At 39.4% G+C, this 22,511-nt stretch overlaps 1 protein-coding gene across 2 annotated transcripts in view; it reads right to left on the bottom strand.

Annotated features, from left to right (window-relative positions):
• Positions 1-22,511, bottom strand: part of adamtsl3 (ADAMTS-like 3) — a 214,658-nt gene that overhangs the window by 23,936 nt on the left and 168,211 nt on the right. For both annotated transcript variants that reach the window (XM_022669516.2, XM_049465585.1), the window contains exons 17-21: positions 22,362-22,491; positions 13,655-13,859; positions 12,520-12,702; positions 9,919-10,072; positions 6,185-7,244 (exon numbers count right to left, since the gene is read on the bottom strand). In XM_022669516.2, coding sequence (XP_022525237.2) covers positions 6,185-7,244; positions 9,919-10,072; positions 12,520-12,702; positions 13,655-13,859; positions 22,362-22,491 — 1,732 coding nt within the window. The remainder of the gene's footprint in view (positions 1-6,184; positions 7,245-9,918; positions 10,073-12,519; positions 12,703-13,654; positions 13,860-22,361; positions 22,492-22,511) is intronic.

Below are 22,511 nucleotides of genomic sequence, written 5' to 3'. Positions count from 1 at the left end.
GAGGAGGAGAAACAGATCACACAGCAGTGAAAATGAGAAAAGAACTAAAGACGGAATCAGAAATTCAAGCTAATACAATCCTTACACCAGCATACAGTGGATTTCATCAACTACTTTAATGATTTACATGTTGGTTAGCTTTAGGGCCGCTGCTGTAATTGCCTGGGTTCCTGTAGCCTGGCATTGTGCAGCCGTCTGCCAATAGTGCTGGCACTAATATGACGATTAACGAAGGGCTTCACTGCTTGCTGAAACCCTTTTCTCTAAACCTCCACTAGCTCTGTTATGTCATCACGGAGGACTGGAAGACGATTCTAGTTAATGTTTGACTTTAATCAGTGCGAAAAGACTGTCTCCTCCAGCTCTGCGCTCTTTCCACTGTGTTTTAAACTGTAATAAAAACCAACTTTCACATCCATGTAGTCCTGCGTTGTGAAGCCGTCTGCCAGTGGTGCTGGCACTAATATGGCGACTCATGACGGGCATCACTGCTCACTGAATGAGCACTGAGAATCTGAGAATCTTTGAGAAAGGAAAAGCATGAACAATGGGATGACCTTATATACAGCTCTGGGGAAAAATAAAGAGACCACTTCAGTTTCAGAATCATTTTCTCTGATTTTGGTCTATATGTATATGTATAGGTATATGTTTGAGTAAAATTAACATTGCTGTTTTATTCTATAAACTACAGACAAAATTTCTCCCAAATTTTAAATAAAAATATTGTCATTTAGATAATGTATTTGCGTAAAATGGTTGAAATAACAAATAAATAACAAACAAATAATGCAAAGATAACAAGTTCATATTCATAAAGTTTTAGGAGTTCAGAAATTAATATTTGGTGGAATAAAACACCAGTTTTTTTATCACAGTTTTTATGCATCTTGGCATGTTGTCCTCCACCAGTCTTACACACTGCTTTTGGATAACATTATGCTTTACACTCCTGGTGCAAAAATTTAAAGCAGTTCAGTTTGGTTTGATGGCTTATGATCATCCATCTTCCTCTTGATTATATTCCAGAGGTTTTCAGTTTGGCGAAATCAAAGAAACTCATAATTGTTAAGTGATCTCTTATTTTTTTTCTAGAGCTGTATATTAGTCAGTCAGGTTCACAGTTCACAGTTTCTAGATGCTGATGACTGGCCAGTCATCTGCATCTAGAAAGCCATCAAACACCAAGCTGAACTGCTTGAATTTGTGCACCAGGAGTGTAAAGTATAATGTTCTCCAAAAGCAGTGTGTAAGACCGGTGGAGGACAACATGCCAAGATGCATGAAAACTGTGATAAAAAAACTGGTGTTTTATTCCACCAAATATTGATTTCTGAACTCTTAAAACTCTACTGGATGTCTCCAGACCTAAACACATTTGAGCACCTGTGGGGCATCCTTAAAAAAAAAAAAAGATACAAGATAAAGGCTCCGTCATCATGGAGATGTCATCATGTGATCATGGAGGAGTGTAAGATGATTCCAGTTAATATATATATGATTTTAATCAGCGTGAAAAAAGTCTGTCTGTGTTCTTTCCACTGTGTTCCAGACTGTAATAAAGACGATCTCTCGTGGCCTCTCGGACTGGTTCGTGCCTCTGACTGGCGGGCGCTTTAATTGGCAGGGCGGCTAAAAGCCCGCTGATCAGTTCCATGTGGCGGCCTTATGAGACGACACATGCGAGATGAAAGGAGGAAAAATGCTAAAAAAAAAAAAAAAAAAGGCAGAAAGAAAGAAAAAACACAGTTGCACAGCGCTGTGATTGGGAGAGATTGGGTTATTCATCATCACGCTGATCCGTAATGACAGCGTAATATTCTAAAGAGGCTCTGCGCACATGTGTGCGTGTGGTCTGCGTCCGACACCGTGCCTTATATTAAATAAAGTAGCTGCCATACCGCGAGATCAAACGGATCTGCCCTGTGTCGCGGTGGTCAGATATCAGCGCGGGCCCAGATTTTTAAATTAAACTGGATCTGAAACCAAAGTTTGTGCTGGACTCTGGCTCCCGCGCTGTGTTTTCCCGAGGAAAATGAGGAATGTCTGCGGCGTAGCAAGGTGCCTCGCTTAATACTCTTATTCCTGTCCCTCTAGGAGAGGAATTATCTAGTCTAAATATTACTCCACAAAGCTGGAATGTGTTTGGAGTCACTGTGTTGGCACTTGAAACCGGCGGGGGGGGAGATGTGTTATATTTGGCTGAGTGGTCGAACCAGGCCGCGTAACCAGTCTGACCAGCAGCGCTGTGATGACAGCTATAGTTACCGTGCTGCCGAGTGTAATACAGACCATTCTGACAGCCAGCACAAAAGCAGGAGTCAAAATAACCAGCGGGAAGAAGCAAACACAGTGACGCGAAGTGACGCGAATGAGCGTTTTCCTGTAGAGTTCTATAAAACATTAGAATAAACCTAAAAAAGTGAACAAAAATCAATTCAGAGATCAGTGAAATGAATGTAATAAACTCTATATATAACATTAGAATACTAAACTAAACCCAAATAAACATAGATTGTACATATTTATTTTTATTAAAGGGCCAAAAAACATATCCAAAGCAATCTAGGATTGAGAAATTCAAGCAAATACAATCCTTACACCAGCATACAGTGGATTTCATCAACTACTTTAATGATTTACATGTTGGTTAGCTTTAGGGCCGCTGCTGTAATTGCCTGGGTTCCTGTAGCCCGGCATTGTGCAGCCGTCTGCCAATAGTGCTGGCACTAATATGACGATTAATGAAGGGCTTCACTGCTTGCTGAAGCCCTTGTCTCTAAACCTCCACTAGCTCTGTCATGTCATCACGGAGGACTGGAAGATGATTCAAGTTAATGTATGACTTTAATCGGTGCGAAAAGACTGTCTCCTCCAGCTCTTCGCTCTTTCCACTGTGTTTTAAACTGTAATAAAGACCAACTTTCACATCCATGTAGTCCTGCGTTGTGAAGCCGTCTGCCAATGGTGCTGGCACTAATATGAAGACTCATGAAGTCTTTACCCCCTAAATCTTAAAACTTTGTTTATTAAGCCAATCAGAGGTGGACTTTGCCTCAGATGTTTGTGTGCTTTGGGTCATTGTCCTGCTGCAGAACCCAAGTACACCTGAGCTTGAGGTCATAAACAGATAGACGGATATTCTCCTTCAGAATTCCTGCTTCCATCTATTACAGCATCCATATCCAGACCCTGAAGCAGCAAAGCAGCCCCAGACCATCACACTACCACCACCATGTTTTACACTCAGTATGATGTATGATCTTTTCCTGAAATGATGTTAGTTTTACGCCAGATGTAACGGGACACACACCTTTTAAACAGTTCCATTCAGTAACATCAGTCCAAAGAATATTTTCCCAAAGTCATGGAGATCATCGAGATTTTGGTTTGTTGGTAAACGTGAGATGATCCCTTGTGTTCTTTATGGTCAGCAGTGTTTTTTGCTCTGGATATCATTTTTGCTCAATCTCCTTTTTTATTATTAAATCATTAATAACCAGACCTTAACTGAGGCAAGTGAGACCTGCAGTTATTTAAATGTTGCTCTGGGTTCTTTAGTGACCTCCTGGATGAGTTGTCCATGCCCTTTTGTCCTCCATTTGTGAATAATAGCTCTTACTGGGGTTCACTGGAGTCCTAAAGCTTAAGAAATGAGTTTGCAACCTTTTCTAACTGATGGATGATCAATGACTTTGTTTTCCCATCTGTTTTTAAGAAATCTTTTCTTCAGGTCGGGGCATAATGTTGTCAGACAGGTTCTATTTAACTGATTTCTTGATTCTACAGGTCTGTTAGTAATCTGGTCTGGTTGTGGTTAGTAGTGAAATTTTACTCAGCTTTCCAAAAAGTGTGATTAATCACAGTTCATTTAGGGGGGCAAACATTTTTTTCAACACAGGGCTAAATTGGTTTGTATAGTTTGTTTTTCCCTAAATAAACGAAATAATAGTTTATATATATATATATATATATATATATATATATATATATATATATATATATATATATATATATATGTTTACTTTTATATTTGCCTGATATTAAGGTTTGTTTGATAATCTGAAAAATGTAAGTGTGACACAAACAAGTGGGCAAAAACTTTTGGTAACACTTCCTATGAACCCTATATTCATAATGCATTATAAATACTTTATTATAATGTGTGACATGCATAATACCTTATAATCACTGTAATAAGCCTGTATAATAACTCATAAGTACTTACAGCGAAATTTATAACACATTATAAACTACAAATATAAGGGTTTATAAAGAAAGGACGTACAGCTTATAGCCTTATAATATCTGTTCATAAGAACATTCTACAGTGTAGTGTTGTAATGCACTATAACACAGATTTGGTATATTTGGGTATAATGCATTACAATATGCAGATATGATTTTTCATATTAAGCTTTCATGTAAGTGCGTAACACATTATAAAGCCTTATGTACAGTCCTTACTGTCAAGACATTACAGTGAGGCATAATAAAATTTAATTCATGTTTAAAAAGCATATGAAAATGCGTAATGAGTAATGACTCTATATAAGGCTTTATAATGTGTTACACACACCAAAATATACCAAATCAAGTGTTATAGTGCATTACATCACTACAACACTGTACACTCTTTTTAAGGCATTATAAGCCCTTTCTTTATAAACCTTTATACCTGTAGTTTATAATGTGTTATGAATGTCGCTTTAAGTACTTATGAGCTATTATACAGGCTTATTACATTCAGTCATTATAAGGTATTATGCATGTCATATCATGCACTATGAATGCATTCATAAGGCATTATGAATGTATCTCGAGCAAACTGTACATTTCCGAGGGGTTAACTCTTACACAAAGTTCCTGCAAAAACCCCGTAAAAGGTCATTATTAGCAGCATGGGAGTGTATTTACAGTGCCTCCGACTCTCCCCGGCACCGCTGCGCTTCCCCGCTTGAGACACGGAGGAGAGGTCGGGCCGCTGTTTGCTCAGCCATGTCTCACTCAGGTCCTGTAGCGCCCCGCCAGGAAGACAGGCAGACAATGTTTGGCGACTGTCTGGGTGGAGGCTGCCCTGAAGGCCCCGCGCTGCACGAAGCTAGATTACTAAGTCAATGTTTTAGCGAGTGTATTTAATAGTCAACAGTAGAGAATAGCGCACCAGACCACAATGCGACCCCAGAGAGGGGCGGAGGAGGAGAGCCAGCATACTTGACCTCAGCCGACCACATTACGTGAGAATTTAGGAGGTGAATGTTTGAGTAGGTTGGTGCTGGTGATTAAAACACGCTGGAAAAAAGCGCAACTTTCTCAACACACTTTCTCAGCTATTTTGGACGCCAAAGCACATTTTATCACTTTTATACCCCATAGAGAGGCAGAGGGAAAAAAAGGGCCTGTGTGTAAGTCTGATATTAAATCTGACCCTTTAGCCACGTAGCCTTGCCTTGCCTTGCCTTGTTTAGGCTGGATCACAGTTGTGGCTGTGTTTATCACAGTTATTCCTGGAGACAAGATATCAACCAAGTACATCAGTAGTTGTGATAGAGCAGATACAGCTCTGAAAAAAAAAAGAAAATAGAATAAAAAAATAGAAAACCTCTGGAATATAATCAAGAGGACGAAGGATGATCACAAGCCACCAAACCACCAAACTGAACTGCTTGAATTTTTGCAAAAGGAGTGCAGGCATAAAGTTTCCCAAAAGCAGTGTGTAAGACTGGTGGAGGAGAACATGATGCCAAGATGCATGAAAACTGTGATTAAAAACCAGGGTTATTCCATCAAATATTGATTTCTGAACTTTTAAAACTTGAATATGAATATGAACTTGTTTTCTATGCATTATTTCAGACATTTCTCATTTCCTGCAAATAAATGCTCAATTTAATGACAATATTTTTATTTGGAATTTGTGAGAAATGTTGTCCATAGTTTATAGAATAAAACATCGATGTTCATTTTACTCAAACATAAACCTATAAACAGCAAAATCAAAATCGGAGAAACTGATTCAGAAACCAAAGTTAAGTTGTCTCTTAATTTTTTGTAGAGCTGTACATCAGATTTGCTGTCAAAACACTTACATGTACCTAAAAATACTGAATTAAAATAACTCTTATTTAGATCCTTATGGTTAAATATTTAGGTCCACGGCGAATCTAACCTTGAGTACGCTCACCTGTCTCTCAGTGGTGCTCCATCTTTGGTCCAGGATACAACTGGAGTAGGGACCCCCTGAGTCGGACAGAGAATTGTCAGACTGTGGGTTGCCTTGGTGACGTAGGTGGTCTGGCCAACACTGATCCTGAGGTCCCTCTGGAAGCTCATGGTGGACCCGTGCTGCTTATGACGTACAATGACCGTTCGGCTTTTCAAATTCCTCAGATCCCCTCCGGAGCGTTCTGAGGAGTTTGGGGTCTTGTCTAGATGTTTATCTTTGGATGTTCTTTCTCGAGAGGTTGTCTCCTTATCTGAAGTGACCTGAGCTGCTGCCATTTCTTCCAATAACCTGCTAATAAGGTGGGAAGCGAGGTCATCGGTCACATCCCCACTTTCTGCAAGCTGACTGATGTTCCTCAGCAGTGCCTCGAACTGGGACGGTTCCATAACGAAAGCTCCGGAAGCTGCCGAAACGAGGGATTCACTGGAAGAACTGGAGGCCAGAAGAGAATTCCCCAGAGCCGTCGGGTTTCCTTGAGGTTGGCCTTCATCCAGGTAAAATTCATTCTTCTGCACCCAGCTTCTTCCTGGTTTGGGGATTCTCTTGACGATTTGGAATTCCTCCTGGTCTTGACACTTGGCACTATTGTATCCTCCCTCCTTGTTGAGGAAAGTCCTGGATCCACTGTTATTCCTCTCCTTACCCAAGCTCTTCCCTTCAGGATGTTCCAGAAGCCTGTTATCATGGCCTATCAGTTTCAGGATGAAGATGTCTGAGGCCTGGTTGGCCCAGCAGCGATACTCGCCGATGTCCCCGGTCTCTAGGCTGTACAGCCTCAAAGCTCCAGACTTGGTGATGCTCAGATGTTTGGAGTTCTGGAGGTCCTGGCCATCCTTTTCCCAGCGGATCTGGGCTTTGGGAAAGTGGCGCACTGGACATTTGATGACGACGGACGTCTTTGGAAGAAGGTAAGCTCGTCCACCGATGGTGAAGCTCAGCCTCTTCTCCTGCCTCGTCTGGATGTAGATGCGTTTCAGGCCCAGAACCTGAGGGCATCGCTTCTTGGAGTACTTGTGCTCTGCAGACAAGAGAACAAGTATTGAGAAAGTTGCAGTAGGTTCAAACCGCCAACTACAAAATTCCAGTTAATTTTAAAGTATTTTCCCCTGAAAAAAACAAATCCTTACATGACTTTTTTTACTTTTCCTACTACATTTTACAGTAGTTTCCCCTAAAAATGTTGTGCTATGTAAAGTTCTAAGAGATGTTTTAGTGAGAATGTTTTTTTTTTTAAAGCATAAAGTAAGATTTAACCACTGTGATGAAAATGTAGCCAAAAAATGATTTCTGCCCTCAATTCTACCTCAATTCGACATTTACATTTGCACATATGACTTTTGAGCACATGCACTCTGGAAATAAAATTTTTTCCCCCCATTTACCTTAGTTTTTATCTGTTTTTAACAGCATAGCTTTGCATGCAAAGAAAATAATAGATTATTAGAATTCAATATTTTAGATGCATTTTGGAACTTTCTGATTTACCTTTGATAACTGTAAATGTAACTTTCAGAACAATTTAAATTTAGAATCATTTTAACCTTAAGAACAACATCATTTTTTGCATGATGTAACGTTAAGAATGATTTAACTTTAAGAACAATATAACTTTTAGCATGATGTTACTTTAAGATTAATGTAATTTTTAAGAACAATTTAACTTTAAGAACAACATAACTTTTAGCATGATATGATTTTAAGAACGATTTAACTTTAAGAATAATATAACTTTTAGCATTATGTAACTTTAAGATCAATTTAACTTTTAGAACACCATAACTTTTAGCATCATGTAACTTTACGAATGATTTAACTTTAAAAACAATATAATTTTTAAATCAATGTAACTTTAAGATCAATTTAACTTTAAAAACAATATAACTTTCAGATCAATGTAACTTTAAGAACAACATCATTTTTTGCATGACTTAACATTAAGAACGATTTACCTTTAATAACAATGCAACTTTTCAAACAATGTAACTTGAAGATCATTTTAACTTTAAGAACAACATGACTTTAAGCATGACGTAACTTTAAAAATGACTTAACATTAGGAACAGTATAACTTTAAGACCATGTAACTTCTAGATCAATTTAACTTCAGGAAAAATATTACTTTTAATATGATGTAACTTTAAAAATGATTTAATGTTAAGCACAAAACATAATATTTAGAACTCTGTATTTTATAGTGTGTATTACAGCAGCATGCAAAGAAAGTGAAGTTTAAATTTTATTTATATATATATATATATATATATATTTTTTTTTTTTTCCTGCATTTCTTATTTCTACATTTTTTCAGTGTATAGCTGATGACTCCGGGTCTGAAACATGGCACAGTGAACTCCACAAAATCCAACAGCATTCTTCTTTAAAACCCCACATATAATCTGTTTCAGATCCTGATTCTGAGAGCTGGCTTGTGAAGGTTGACTCAAGAGTCCAGAGCAGCAGAAGAATCACACGCGGTGTAAAAAAGTCTCGAGGAAATTTAGTGATACAAAACCCATGAGAGGAAAAACAGGAGTGTAGTGTCCTGTACACTGGAAGAGTTCTAACTCCTGAGAATGTAAACACTGCGCACTTCACCACACACAGACGTCTGAGTAACATTCTCCAACTCATCAATCTGAAGCATCCGATCACTCTCAGCTGAGAGAGACGCTGTCAGGATCAATCAATCCACTATATAATCATGTTCTCAAACGTCTGAGGTGAAATCACACGAGCAGAAAATCCCGTGTGAAAGCAGAACATTCAGCTCTTTCTCCTGTTTACCATCTTAATACTTTAATATATGAAATATGATATTATGTTCTCTCAGCCCAAACCACAGTGTAGAGTCTGATCAGAACACGCCTCTGATCGCCAAGTGTTTTTAACCCTTATTTAACAATAAAACTCCACACTGCACTGTGAGGAGGGGCACACCAGTGCAATCTTCATACTAGTGATTCAGAACGCAGCTAGTTCCACGTGTCTAAAAGTGTCTTCAAGTAGCTTCATATGTCTTCAAGCTCAGAGAGGCTTGTTAATGAACTTAAGTCTATTTTCTGACAAAAGTGTTAATCATAGCAAACCGTAGCAATGACTTCAAAAAATTCATTATAAGAACAATGTGATTAAAACAACGGAGTAACTTTAAGAGCAATGTAACCTTCAGAACAGCTTATCTTTAAGATCTATTTAACTTTAAGAACAACATAACTTTAAGATCAATATACCTTTAAAAACAATTTAAATTTCAGATCAATTTAACTTTTAGAACGACACAACTTTAAGATCAATTTAACTTTTAGAACAACATAACTTTAAGATCAATTTAACTTTTAGAACAACATAACTTTAAGATCAATTTAACTTTTAGAACAACATAACTTTAAGATCAATTTAACTTTTAGAACAACATAACTTTAAGATCAATTTAACTTTTAGAACAACATAACTTTCAGATCAATTTAACTTTTAGAACAACACAACTTTAAGATCAATTTAACTTTTAGAACAACACAACTTTAAGATCAATTTAACTTTTAGAACAACATAATTTTAATATCAATTTAACTTTTAGAACAATGTCATTTTTAGCATGATGTAAAAAGAGAGAAAAAGAGAGAGACAGACAGACAGAGAGAGAGAGAGATAAAGAAAGAGAGAGAAAAAGTGATAGAGAGAGGGAGTCTCACTGTTGCAGGGGGTCATGCGGCAGCTCCTGATGAGGGGTGGGGGCTGCAGGCCATTACAGGCAGACCTGTCCAGAGTGACCAGCTGACCAGAAACACTCAACCTCCGACACACAGGCTCCCTGCGCTGAATCCCCTTCCCACAGGTCACAGAACACTGTACACACACACACACACACACACACACACACAGTACATACACGTACAGTGATCAAGAACGTGCAACATTAGACTTTTACAAAAGCATGTTGATAATCTCATGGACCAAAAAAATCTTGTTTTAACTTAAGTCCCAGATATGTGAATAATTAAAGTTTTATATAAATATATTTCATTGGAATTTAATGTGAAAGACCAACACAAAGTGGTATACAATAGTGAATTGGAAAAAAAATGATGAGTGCAACCAGTTGCAATCAGAAGTTGCCTAATGACTACTAATGACTAAAAAGAGTCCACCTGTGTGTAATCTAATCTCAGTACAGATACAGAAAGCTGCTCCCTGACGGCCTCAGAGGTTGGTTAGGGGTCCAAAAAACACAGCAGACAGGTCAGGAATAAGGCTGTGGAGAAGTTTAAAGTAGGCTTATGCTATAAAAAGATTTTCCAAGCTCTCAACATCTCACAGAGCACTGTTCAATAATAGGAAATCCTATTATCCTAAACTTACAGGCCGAACAAGGACAGCACTGATCAGAGATGCAGCCCAGAGGCCCATAGTAACTCTGGACGAAATGCGGAGATCCACAGCTCCACAGGGACCACTATTAGTCACGTACTTCACAAATGTAGTCTTTATGGAAGAGTGGCAAGAGGAAAGCGGTAGAAGAACAAGGTGCTAGGGCTGGGCGATATGGAAAAAAATCTTATCACAATATAGTTTTCCATATCAGCCGATATCGATATGTATCACGATATAAATCAAATCACTTTCTGCTACACTTAAAGGTTTCTTTTTACTCATAAGTGACAGAATAAGGGAGTTACGGCCAAAATCACTAGCAGGCTCACTGTCCTGTGGACAGACACTAGGATGTTCACATCTTGCCAGGTGGGTACAAGGTGCTCAGACAGCATTTAAATTAATTTTAAAAGTCATTATACATCCACACAGGTCCACAGGCAACTACATAAAGCAAATACATGAGTATATCACAGTGTTCATTTTGACAGGTGATTTTGATACAGTTTTAATCTTAGTCTTTTGACTAAAATGTATAATAGTTTTAGTTGCATTTTAGTCTATCGGATATTATTAGTTTTAGACACATTTTAGTCTAGTTTTAGTCTAATAATTTTTGTCATATGAAAAGTATGTATTACATATGTTTTACTGTTTTTCTATTTTATATCTGTTGTTATTTTGAGATTATATATTGCTACTGTTTATTAAAATAATAGCCTTTAAGTTTTGTTGCATTTAAATTATGCTGCATTTAAATATTTTAAAGCTAGTGACCTGTAATGGAGGTGGGATGAATAAAGTCAAGTTTCTGAAATAATGCACTTCTACTGCAGTACAGATTTATACTAACATTACTGGCTTTCAGTAGACTAGACTTACATTACTTAAGTGTATTTAAAACTCATCCAGTTCAGTAACAGCAATGTTTAGCTCTGTTCAAATACAGCTACACAGATTATATAATCTTCTGTATTTAGTAAAATTTCCAGCACAACAGACTCTCTGTACTATCTGTTAAAAACTAAAAACACAAAGTAATCACTGTATAAACAGTGTAGAAGACAGAGGAGAATTCTGGCGAGTGGTACTTGACTGAAGAGTCAGTTCCGCACGCTGCCTGATCATGTGCTGCGCCTGTTCACAGCGCTACTTAAACGGGAAATAGAAAATTAAGTTTATCGAATCCAATTGTCCGGCTTATCATAGTTATCGCGATATATATTTTCCTCAATAACTATCGTTATCGTTTTATCGCCCAGCACTACAAGCGGCTTTGAACTTTTTGGCCAAAATGCAATTTTTTTTTATTTGTGGCAGAGAATGAACACTGCACATACAGTAACTGGACACACCATCCCCACGGTCAAACATGGTGGTGGCAGCATCATGCTCTGGGGATGCTTCTCTTCAGCAGGTACAGGGAAGTTGGGCAGAGTTGATGAATGAAAGATGAATGGATTTAAATACAGGGCAATCCTGGAAGAAAACCTGTTGGAGTCTGCAAAAGACTTGAGACTGGGGTAAAGACTGACCTTCCAACAACCCTTAAAAGCTACAATGGGACGGTTTGAAACAAAACATCTTCATGTGTTAGAATGACCCAGTCAAAGTTCAGACCTAAACCTAATCCAGAACTTGTGGCAAGATCTGAAAACTGCTGTTCACAAACACTCTCCATCTAATCTGACTGAGCTTGAGCTGTTTTATAAAGAAGAATGGAGTAAAAGTGTCTAGATCTATCTATCTATCTCTCTATTTATCTATCTACCTACCTACCTACCTACCTACCTACCACAACACTACAATCCTTGCTCTAATACCCACGGTTTTTAACTGTTACCAGCAACTACAGCTTAGCAAAGTCCCTTAATATCATCACATGGCACAATTCTGGCATGCTGATTGGCTGTTTCACACACCTTGGACCACTCCCCTCCGTCCAGGTGTGGCTGTAGGCAGAGTGGGTCGGTGCACGGCCGCTGTGTCGCGGGTTTAACACCGTCACACTCTTCATCAGGAAGCTTCCGGAAGCTCCCCCCAGCCAGACGCTGCCTGCAGTACACCTTCCTCCACTGCGTCCCCCTCACACACGCGTGAGAGCACTGCAAACACACACACACACACACACACACAGCAGAGTCAGAGCAAACATACCTACACACCCTGAGGAATGCAGCGGAGCGTTTTACTAGGTGTCAGAATAAATGTTTAAAAAGGTAGCACTGCTCCTCTAAAGGGACTCTGTGTGAGGAGGCTTATAGAGAGATTAAACCAAAGAGCTCTTATATGGCAATCGTTTCTGTTTTAAAGCAACATTACGGAACATTTGACCATAAAAATACATATTTTAAGGATCGTATTGCAGCTCCACTGACTCTCATTTTAGAAGAATAGTTTTACTACACTATGAAACTTTGGTGGAGCTGCATGCGTAACTCTGTGTAACTAAGTTATATTATTATTAGTATAAAATAGTATATAAAATCTCTGAGCTTTTCAACAAATGCATGGGTTCAGCTGTGCATGAGGGGGAGCTCAATGCACAATTAGTTTGTATGGCAATAGTGTAAAGGGAATAGTGAATTACACGTTCAAGACTTTTAGCAGTGTTCGCAAGAAAAAAAAAAGAGAAAAAAACTCATAATTCATAAAATATTGAAATAACCCCAATTAAGTATTTCCGTGGTCAATGAGAGTGTTTACCTGTAATAAACTCTATATAACATTAAATCACTGTGTTAAGATTATCTCTATTTAGTCTAAATACAGGTCTGGGAAAAAAAATATTTTAAAAAGTTAAAAGCTCTGGAATGTAATCAAGAGGAATATGGATGATCACAAGCCATCAAACCAAACTGAACTGCTTGAATTTTTGCACCAGGAGTGCAGGCATAAAGTTATCCAAAAGCAGTGTGTAAGACTGGTGGAGGAGAACATGCCAGGATGCATGAAAACTGTGATTAAAAATCAGGATTATTCCACCAAATATTGATTTCTGAACACTTTTATAGAGTATATACTCTACAGTGGTGTAATGAAAGTAACGAGAGTTACCTGCTGCCACTCTTCAGCCTCCCAGGCCGGTGGGCAGTGGTGCTGGTTGCAGGCTTGTAGCTCTGGTGGTCTGCTCCCTTTGCACTCTGATAACTCCACTGACTCTGTGAGGTTACTCCCCACTGACCTCACACACCGCACACTGCGTGTCTGCAGCCCCACACCACACGACTCCGAACACTGAGACCACTCGCTGAAATCCCATCTAAAACATGGATACACAAACACACACATGCAGTAGTCTGTCAGTTGTAATGTTGTAGCACAATTTGGAAAAAAAATCTTCCACTCTAATGAATCCACCAGAATCCAGATTGCAGTAATTGCTTTTCCTACTGTCAAGTCAAAGTCAAAGTCAAAGTCAAAGTGGTTTTTATTGTCATTTCAGCTATATACAGAGTACACAGTGAAACGAAACAACGTTCCTCCGGGGACCATGGTGCACATAAACACAGTGTAGACAGAACAATAGTGCAACAGTACAAAAAGCGCAGACAGACAATACAACACAGTACAGACAAAGAATAATAAATAACAAGACAGTGTGCAAATTTTGCAGTGTGCAAAAAAGACCAGTGAGGTAGTAATTACCTCTATTACACAGTGTACAATAGAGTCCAGTGAGGTAGTAGGGTTTTTAGTGCTTCCATTTCCTGGGGTAAGTGGGGTAAGAGTGTGTGTGCATGTACAGAAAACCATCAGTTCAGTCTCTGCAGTTGAGGAGTCTGATGGCTTGGGGGTAGAAGCTGTTGCAGAATCTGGTCGTGCTGGACCGGATGCTGCGGTACCTTCTTCCCGAAGGCAGGAGGGAGAACAGTTCGTGTGAGGGATGGGTGGGGTCATTCACAATGCTGGTTGCTTTGCGGATGCTGCGGGTGGTGTAAATGTCCGTGATGGAGGGGAGAGAGATGATCCGATGATCCTCTCAGCCGTCCTCACAATACGCTGGAGGGTCTTGCGGTCAGAGACGGTGCAGGTCCCAAACCAGGCAGTGAAACCTCTATAAAAAGGTTTTCAGAGGGTACTTTTGGGTAGTGTACCTCTTGGTGAGAGACTGGTGACTACCGTATTCTTTGCACTACAAGGATAATAAGGTGCACTATTAGTGAACGTCTATTTTCTGGTCTATTTTCATACATAAGGCACACCGGATTATGAAGAACAATAATTTTTAAGAAACTTAAAATTGCATTCTAATATTGTAATTACTTGAATTTTCTTTTTGGTTTTTGGAGTTCTACTGCTGTCACAATACCATCTTGTTTACGTATCTTTGCCTATTATATATGTTTGGAAGGAACACACATCGCTATGTGTGGAGGAAAAAGAAACAGCACACCGTCATCAAACCCTCATCCCAACTGTGAAACATGGTGGAGGGGGCATCACGGTTTGGGGCTGCTTTGCTGCCTCAGGGCCTGGACGGATTGCCGCCATTAACGGAAAAATGATTTTCCAAGTTAACCAAGACATTCTGCAGGAAATTTAAGACCATCTGTCTGCCAGCTGAAGCTCAACAGAGGATGGATGATGCAACAGGACAACGACCCAAAACATAGAAGTAAATCAACAACCAAACGGCTTCAACAGAGGAAAATACGCCTTCTGGCGTATGGAGTCCTGACCTCCTCAACCCAATTGAGATGCTGTGGCAAAGTTTAAGCAGACTGTGTTTGTCTATTGTTGTGACTTAGATGAAGATCTGAACACATTTATTGACCAATTTATGCAGAAATGATGCATGACTGCAGTGGTCTATACTCAGTGGTCTATACTGAGTGCTTTTTAAGTCAGACACAGCCAATCACAACAAAGCCCATTTGTCTTCTCTTAGTCTTAAGGGTACCGTAACAGAATCAGAGCATTTCTTTATAAGGTATAAAAATGAATTATGATTATTTTTCGGAACATAAAGCCACATACATTTTACAGCTGGATGTCAAAAAATATATATAGGATCTGGCCTTTTTTAGCTAAACCCTGGAGATGAATAAAGCTGATGTGTTAGCCCCCGAGCTAACACACTCATCACACTGACGCAATTCAAATCAGTGCAGCACTATACAGCATAATAAACACACAGTGCTGTAATATCAAGTATGATCATATGTTGCATATTTACACCCTGAGAGATTTGGACACATAGAAGATTCACATAAGCCCTGTATAGACAAGATTAGTTTCTCAGGGGGGTTCTGGGGTAATTTCTATTTTATGGGGGATCCTCTGTGATTTTATTCCCTTCTGGAACACAAAAAAAATTACAGGCTGAATTATCTACTGTTTTTCTCTGAACTCTCTGGTCCTCCAGCAATTTTAGACTTGTCCAGACTCACATCTGTGAGTTTCGTCTCCTCACAGTTAATAAAATAGCTATTTGTCCACTGCAGCGCACCGTAATTACACTTTAGGTACAGAAATCCACGGAGATCCATGTCAAACACAACCGCAAATGGAAATGGAGGAGCTACTGAACACGATGTCATGAGACCGAGAAAGCCTGAAAACTCACTGGTCCTCCTGTTTTTTAATTGCAGCCCAGATGCAAGAGTTTCATCACTGAGTTAAAGCGTGAAATATTTGTTACCTTTTGTGCTCCTTTTTAGCCTGTATAACTTCAGTATTAATTTACAATGCAGGGAAATTCTAACGCTAACAATATTAACCCCAAACCACTTCCTGACCCTTTGCTCCAATGTAATTTTTAGGCAAGACATACGAAGGGCTGTTTTTAAAAGCGTACACTTCTGATTTTTAATATCTATGTAAAATATTAAACCCGGAGAGAATTGGACAAGGCCCGATATGCTGCACAGCAACTTTTACAAAGCAAATCACAAAAGAGGATCAATCCAAGTTCACCGTTCCAATCTCGCCTGATGTCACCGCCATCCATATTCATCACACAAACAAGAAACAAGCTACAGCCTGTATAATGCTCCCCATCCCCGGCCTGTCAATCACACATCCGCCAATACAATGGAAACTGTGACTGCGCTGCAGCTAAAGCATGCATTCCACCTCTCAATGCAGTGACAGATAATCAGAGCCATAAAACACGAGGTAACATGATGAAACCTTCTCTGGAACTCATAAAATATTCTAATAATCTGAGCTGGAGTATTAAAAAAAACTGCAGATGAAAGGTACTGTCGATGGGACGCTCATTTATAAATCCACGTCAGTCTACATTCGTTTCATAAAGCTCTGCTCCGAAAAAGCCAGCTGTCCTGCTGACACTGGCACCAGGTCAGACTCTGGAAAAACAAAACATTATTTTTTAACTAGACAGCCTTATTTTGACAGCAGCCTGACAAGCTATTTAGATTCAATCTGGATTTCAGTCCTTGAACGCAGTCCAGAACCGCATGTCCGGATTTGGCTCACGAGTCGAGACGTGATGCTTGTTTGTTGAGGAACTGATTCATGTTTCTCTCAATTCTGCTAAAATACCTGATTTCCAAAAATCTGTCCATTTGATTTGTTTTTCTTTATTTTGCGTCATTCTCTAGAAAGAGTGCAGTACCAGAAACCTTCCACACACTGGCCACTTTATCAGAAACACCTATTGTACCTTCTATTTCCACTCACTGGCCACTTTATCAGAAACACCTATTGCACCTTGTTTTTTTCCCACTTACTGGCCACTTTATCAGAAACACCTATTGTACCTTGTTTTTTTCCACTTACTGGCCACTTTATCAGAAACACCTATTGTACCTTATTTTTTTAATCACTGGCCACTTTATCAGAAACAACTATTGAACATTGTATTTCCACTCACTGGCCACTTTATCAGAAACACCTATTGTACATTGTATGTTCACACAGTGGCCACTTTATCAGAAACACCTATTGTACCTTCTATTTTCACTCACTGGCCACTTTATCAGAAACAACTATTGTACCTTATTTTTTAAATTACTGGCCACTTTATCAGAAACACTGGCCACTTTATCAGAAACACCTATTGTACCTTATTTTTTAAATTACTGGCCACTTTATCAGAAACACCTATTGTACATTGTATGTTCACACAGTGGCCACTTTATCGGAAACACCTATTTTCCCTTGTATTTCCACTCACTGGCCACTTTATCAGAAACACCTACTACTAATACTGTACTATCTTGTGCTATTTTCTCTCACTGGCCACTTTATTAGAAACGCCTACTACTACTACTACTACAGTACTATATTGTGCTTTTTTCTCTTACTGGCCACTTTATTAGAAACACCTACTACTACAATGTGCTTCTTCTACTTGTTCTTCTAACAGGGCTAAAGTATGGTGTCATCAAGGGATGCCATTCCCTTTTCGAGGGGGAGTGGTTCGTACTTTCCAGCCACTAAATTCTCCACATAGTTGCTAATTTAATTAAAACCCCCCAAAAATCTGCGATTGGTCATTATTTAATTCCAGGAGGCGTCAGGCATCTCCTTGAGTCTGAAGGCCAGTGGTTCCTGCGCTTTTCTAATGCCGGTTTAACCCCTGCCTGTAGCTCTTCTAATACATCAAAAAGCCACAGAGACATGCTGAGGTTTTACTGTGGTGAGAAAAGCCGCTATTCCTTCGTTATTCCTTCGTTAATTCTTCGTTACTCCTTCGTGCACGGTGTGAACAGCCTGTCTGATCTGCTCTGTGTACAGCAGCAGGGAAATCCGAGCTCACCGAATCCAGATGTCATTCCAGGACAGAGGAGACCCAAACTGAGACCACTATAACTGCCTCAGGGTCTCAGCATGTGCTGCTTTATTGGTCTGGGGAAAGCCACCTACGCTCAAGCTGTTTCACAAAGCAGTGAAAAAGAAAAGCAGTGATGGACGTAATTAGGTCAGTTTTCTGCTCAGATCCAGTTAAGAATTCAGTGGCTTTGTACTTTTTTTACGTTTTACTTTTTTTAATTGTTAATATTTATCTTTTAATACTCTTTTTTGGGGTTGGTTGAGTTAATTGTGTCGTGTTGGATCTCTGGCATTTTACACTCTTTATACAGCAGTTAGTTCCGACCTCACAATCTGATTGGTTGAGAAGTGTTCTAGCCGTGCTGATATTTGTGATAACAGCACGAATTCTCACACTAAATCTGTATCACTCTGCCGACATGTTGCTGAGTAACCTTTTTGGATCATCACCTCCAGCAGCCCGCCGGTCTACAGGCTGGGTATCCAGGCGCGGGGTAAAAAGTTTAATTGGAGTTTGTACACTTGGCTGAGGGCGTGTGGCGAACGCCGGCGGTATTTCCTGAAAATGGGCTGCTGGAGTCGTTTCACGGATCACGGCAGGGCCGGAGACTGTGCTGGAGGACACCGAACATCAAAGAAGATAAATGAACGTCATTTCCTCCCGCCGGCTCCCTCGCCATCATAATGTTTATTCGTAGAGTTCTATTCTCAACGTCACTCGCAATCGAGAAACCTGTTGGCTTCTGAGATCTGTGAGTTTATTCATCTCAATATTCCTTTAAGGCGGTGTTTGAGGTGTCTAAATTTGTCATAGCCATTCTTTAAGTCGTTTTTTTTTTTTAAGTTTTGACCAGTCTATTCTGCATAGAACTGAAGACAAAAAAATACAGCGTGGTTGCATAAGTGAAATAAGTGATGAGAAAAAGAAAACAGATAAGTTTGTGTCTTTGTGGACTAGAGCTGGCTGGTAAACGAAGGTCATGAAGGCCATTCTAGGCCTTTGCCATGGACCAAAAAAAAGAATAAAAATGAATGGGAGACATGAGGGATGGAAAAAAGGACAAATAGATGTGTGTGTGCATGTGTGATTGTGTGAGGGTGTATGTCAACATGGCTGTATATTAGAGCTCAGTTTCTGTATCTGTCCTGGTAGAGTACATGAAGTTTGGTGGCTGCTGGGTGGCAGAATCTCTACGGCTTGGATGTGTTCAAAAATAAAAGGAAGTGAATGGAAGTAATGAGGGATGAATATAAAAAGACAAATAATATGTAATGTTTCTATGAGTATATACCAAGTTTTGGTGCAAAAACAAAAGAAGAAGAAAAATATAAATGGATAAAAATGTAGGCCTATAGTCATGTTTATGCTGTGTGACTTTGCTATCGTAATGACGGGAAAAGCATACGCTTTATGTGGCTTGAAATGCTAAAAAAGGCATGAACGTACTCTCTGCATTGGCTTAAGACAGTTATTATAGGTTATTATATATGCTACTGTATATAGGCTGTATGTTATAAATACAGGATTCATAACAAGTGTTATCAAAATAAAAGCACATGACATCACTGGCCCAAAAAAAATCTCTGGAACAAAATAAGAGGCCAATTAAAAATGATGAGTTCCTTTGATTTTACCAAATTGAAAACATTTGGAATATAATCAAGAGGAAGATGGATGATCACAAGCCATCAAACCAAGCTGAACTGCTTGGATTTTTGCACCAGGAGTGCAGGCATAAAGCTATCCAAAAGCAGTTTGTAAGACACCAGGGTTATTCCACCAAATATTGATTTCTAAACTCTTGAAACTTTATGAATATGAACTTGGTTTCTTTGCATCATTTGAGGTCTGAAAGCCATTTCCCATTTTCTGCAAAGATATGCTTTAATTGACAATATTTTTATTTGGAATTTGGGATAAATGTTGTGTGTAGTTTTTAGAATAAAACCACAATGTTCATTTTACTCAAACATTTACCTAAAAAGTGCAAAATCAGAGAAACTGATTGTATACGTGGAGAGGAACCACATTCACTCGTACATCGTTTACATTGGCAAAAGCGACCGTTAAACAGGATTGTTTTTTTTTTTTTTTTTTAAGGCCTTTGAGAAGAAAGACAGTTTTCGTCAGCTTCTCATTAAATCCGATTCGTCCATGCCTGGCTAACTGAAGTGACGAGAGCAGTCAGTGTATTGAAGACATTCTGCCAGAGTGCAGTGCCACCACACCACCGCTACAATAGAACACAGCTCACAGCAGTCCAGTGTGTGGTTCTTTATCCTGAGCACGATCCGGGTCCTCAGGATGTTAAACATGTCTTTAGAGACATGTTCCAGGTTCCTACATCACCGTCTACCCTGCCACCTGGACTGAGTCACCACAACTGTACAGAACAGATGTTCAGCAGCTGAAGGGAGCTAGTAGGGATGACGTGCAATGGTCTGGGAACGTCTCTAGTATTTCTCTTTAATGGTAGGACTGCTAGATGACTGATCTGTGTGTAGAAGATGATTCTACTAATCATTTTACTGTATGTATCCCTATTTATGGTTGTAATACAACACTGTTTTAAAGCAGATCAATGAGTCACTCAATCAGTGCTATCCCCGCTAACCTACAGCTTCCAAACATGGTGAAGGTAGCATATTTTTCACACAATATGGTGCACTGGATTATAAGGCGCCCACAGCGTCACTGATCCTCCCCCATGCTTAACAGTGGGCATGAGGTATTTGAGAGATCTCGTAACCCCAAGATGCTACCAAATGATTAAATTCTCTTACAGTCAGCTTTGGAGAACTTTTTACTTGGTGGAAGGATACACTTGCGTCCTCTTCCAGGCTTGTTTGTCACTGTTCCAGATGTTTAAAAACTTTTTAATGATTGCTCTGACTGTAGATAAGGGAATCTGTCGCTAAGAGGCAATTTTCTTGTAGTCATTTCCTGATTTAGGAAGGTCGACACACATCTGACTTACAGGGGTTGGACAATGAAACTGAAACACCTGGTTTTAGACCACAATAATTTATTGTGGTGACGGACAGTTCTGGTGGAAACAGGAGAGTTGAGGTGCACATTGAATTCTGCTGTGATTTGATCCGCCGTGTTTTTATGTTTTTTGGATACAATCCGGCTTAGCACCCGAACATCCCTTTCAAACAGCTTCCTCTTACAGCATCCACAGTTAATCCTGTTGGATGTGGTTGGTCCTTCTTGGTGGTATGCTGACGTTACCCTGGATACCGTGGCTCTTGATACATCACAAAGACTTGCTGTCTTGATCACAGATGCGCCGGCAAGACGTGTGCCAACAATTTGTCCTCTTTTGAATTCTGGTATGTCAGACATAATGTTGTGTATATTGCAATATTTTGAGCAGAACTGTGCTCTTACCCTGCTAACTGAACCTTCACACTTTGCTCTTACTGGTGCAATGTGCAATTAATCACCAGGCTGCTCCAATTTAGCCATGAAACCTCCCACACTAAAATGACAGGTGTTTCAGTTTCATTGTCCAACTCCTGTACTTGAATAGTGGTTCTCTTGTCTTTCCCATGTTTAAGAGTGAGTAAGAAAAAGAGGCCTCTTTATAAACTTTATAAACTACAGTAGAAATGACATAAAGTGGTACAAATACAAGAAATTGTTAAGGGTGCCAAATATTGTAAAACAGGTCATTTTATGACAATGAATTATTTCTTAGTCACTTGAGTTGAAGGTTGTTGTTTTCTAAATTTTGATTGAGATTACGCTTTTGCAATAAAAAATAAAATTATTTTAAGGCTTTCAACACATTTAACTAGGGGTGCCAATAATTACTTGCATGAACCAAGAGAAATGCTTCAAAATTACTTGGAATTAGTCTTTTTTACATTCATTTCCATTGAAGTTTGAGAAGATTTTCTTCTGTCTCTTATAAAGACCTGATAAAATGCAGTTTTTTTTTTTTTGTTTTTTTTTTTTGCTGCTAGGAACTGCTGGTGTAATAGGAGCATGCTGAACGTTGCAGTGAGGTCTTACCTGGCAGGGCAGGGCTGAGGGTTGCAGATGCGGACCATGGCAGGGGGTCTCCTCAACTCATCACAGAAAAAGTCCTCCACCACCTCCTGCCTCCCCGCCCGAACACACCGCACCACGGCCACCTGCCTGCCTGCAGAGAGACACACCACA

The sequence above is a fragment of the Astyanax mexicanus genome, chromosome 16, assembly GCF_023375975.1.
Source record: "Astyanax mexicanus isolate ESR-SI-001 chromosome 16, AstMex3_surface, whole genome shotgun sequence".
In the NCBI taxonomy this organism is placed as follows: domain Eukaryota; kingdom Metazoa; phylum Chordata; class Actinopteri; order Characiformes; family Acestrorhamphidae; genus Astyanax; species Astyanax mexicanus.
This window is presented reverse-complemented; position numbering and strand designations above follow the sequence as displayed.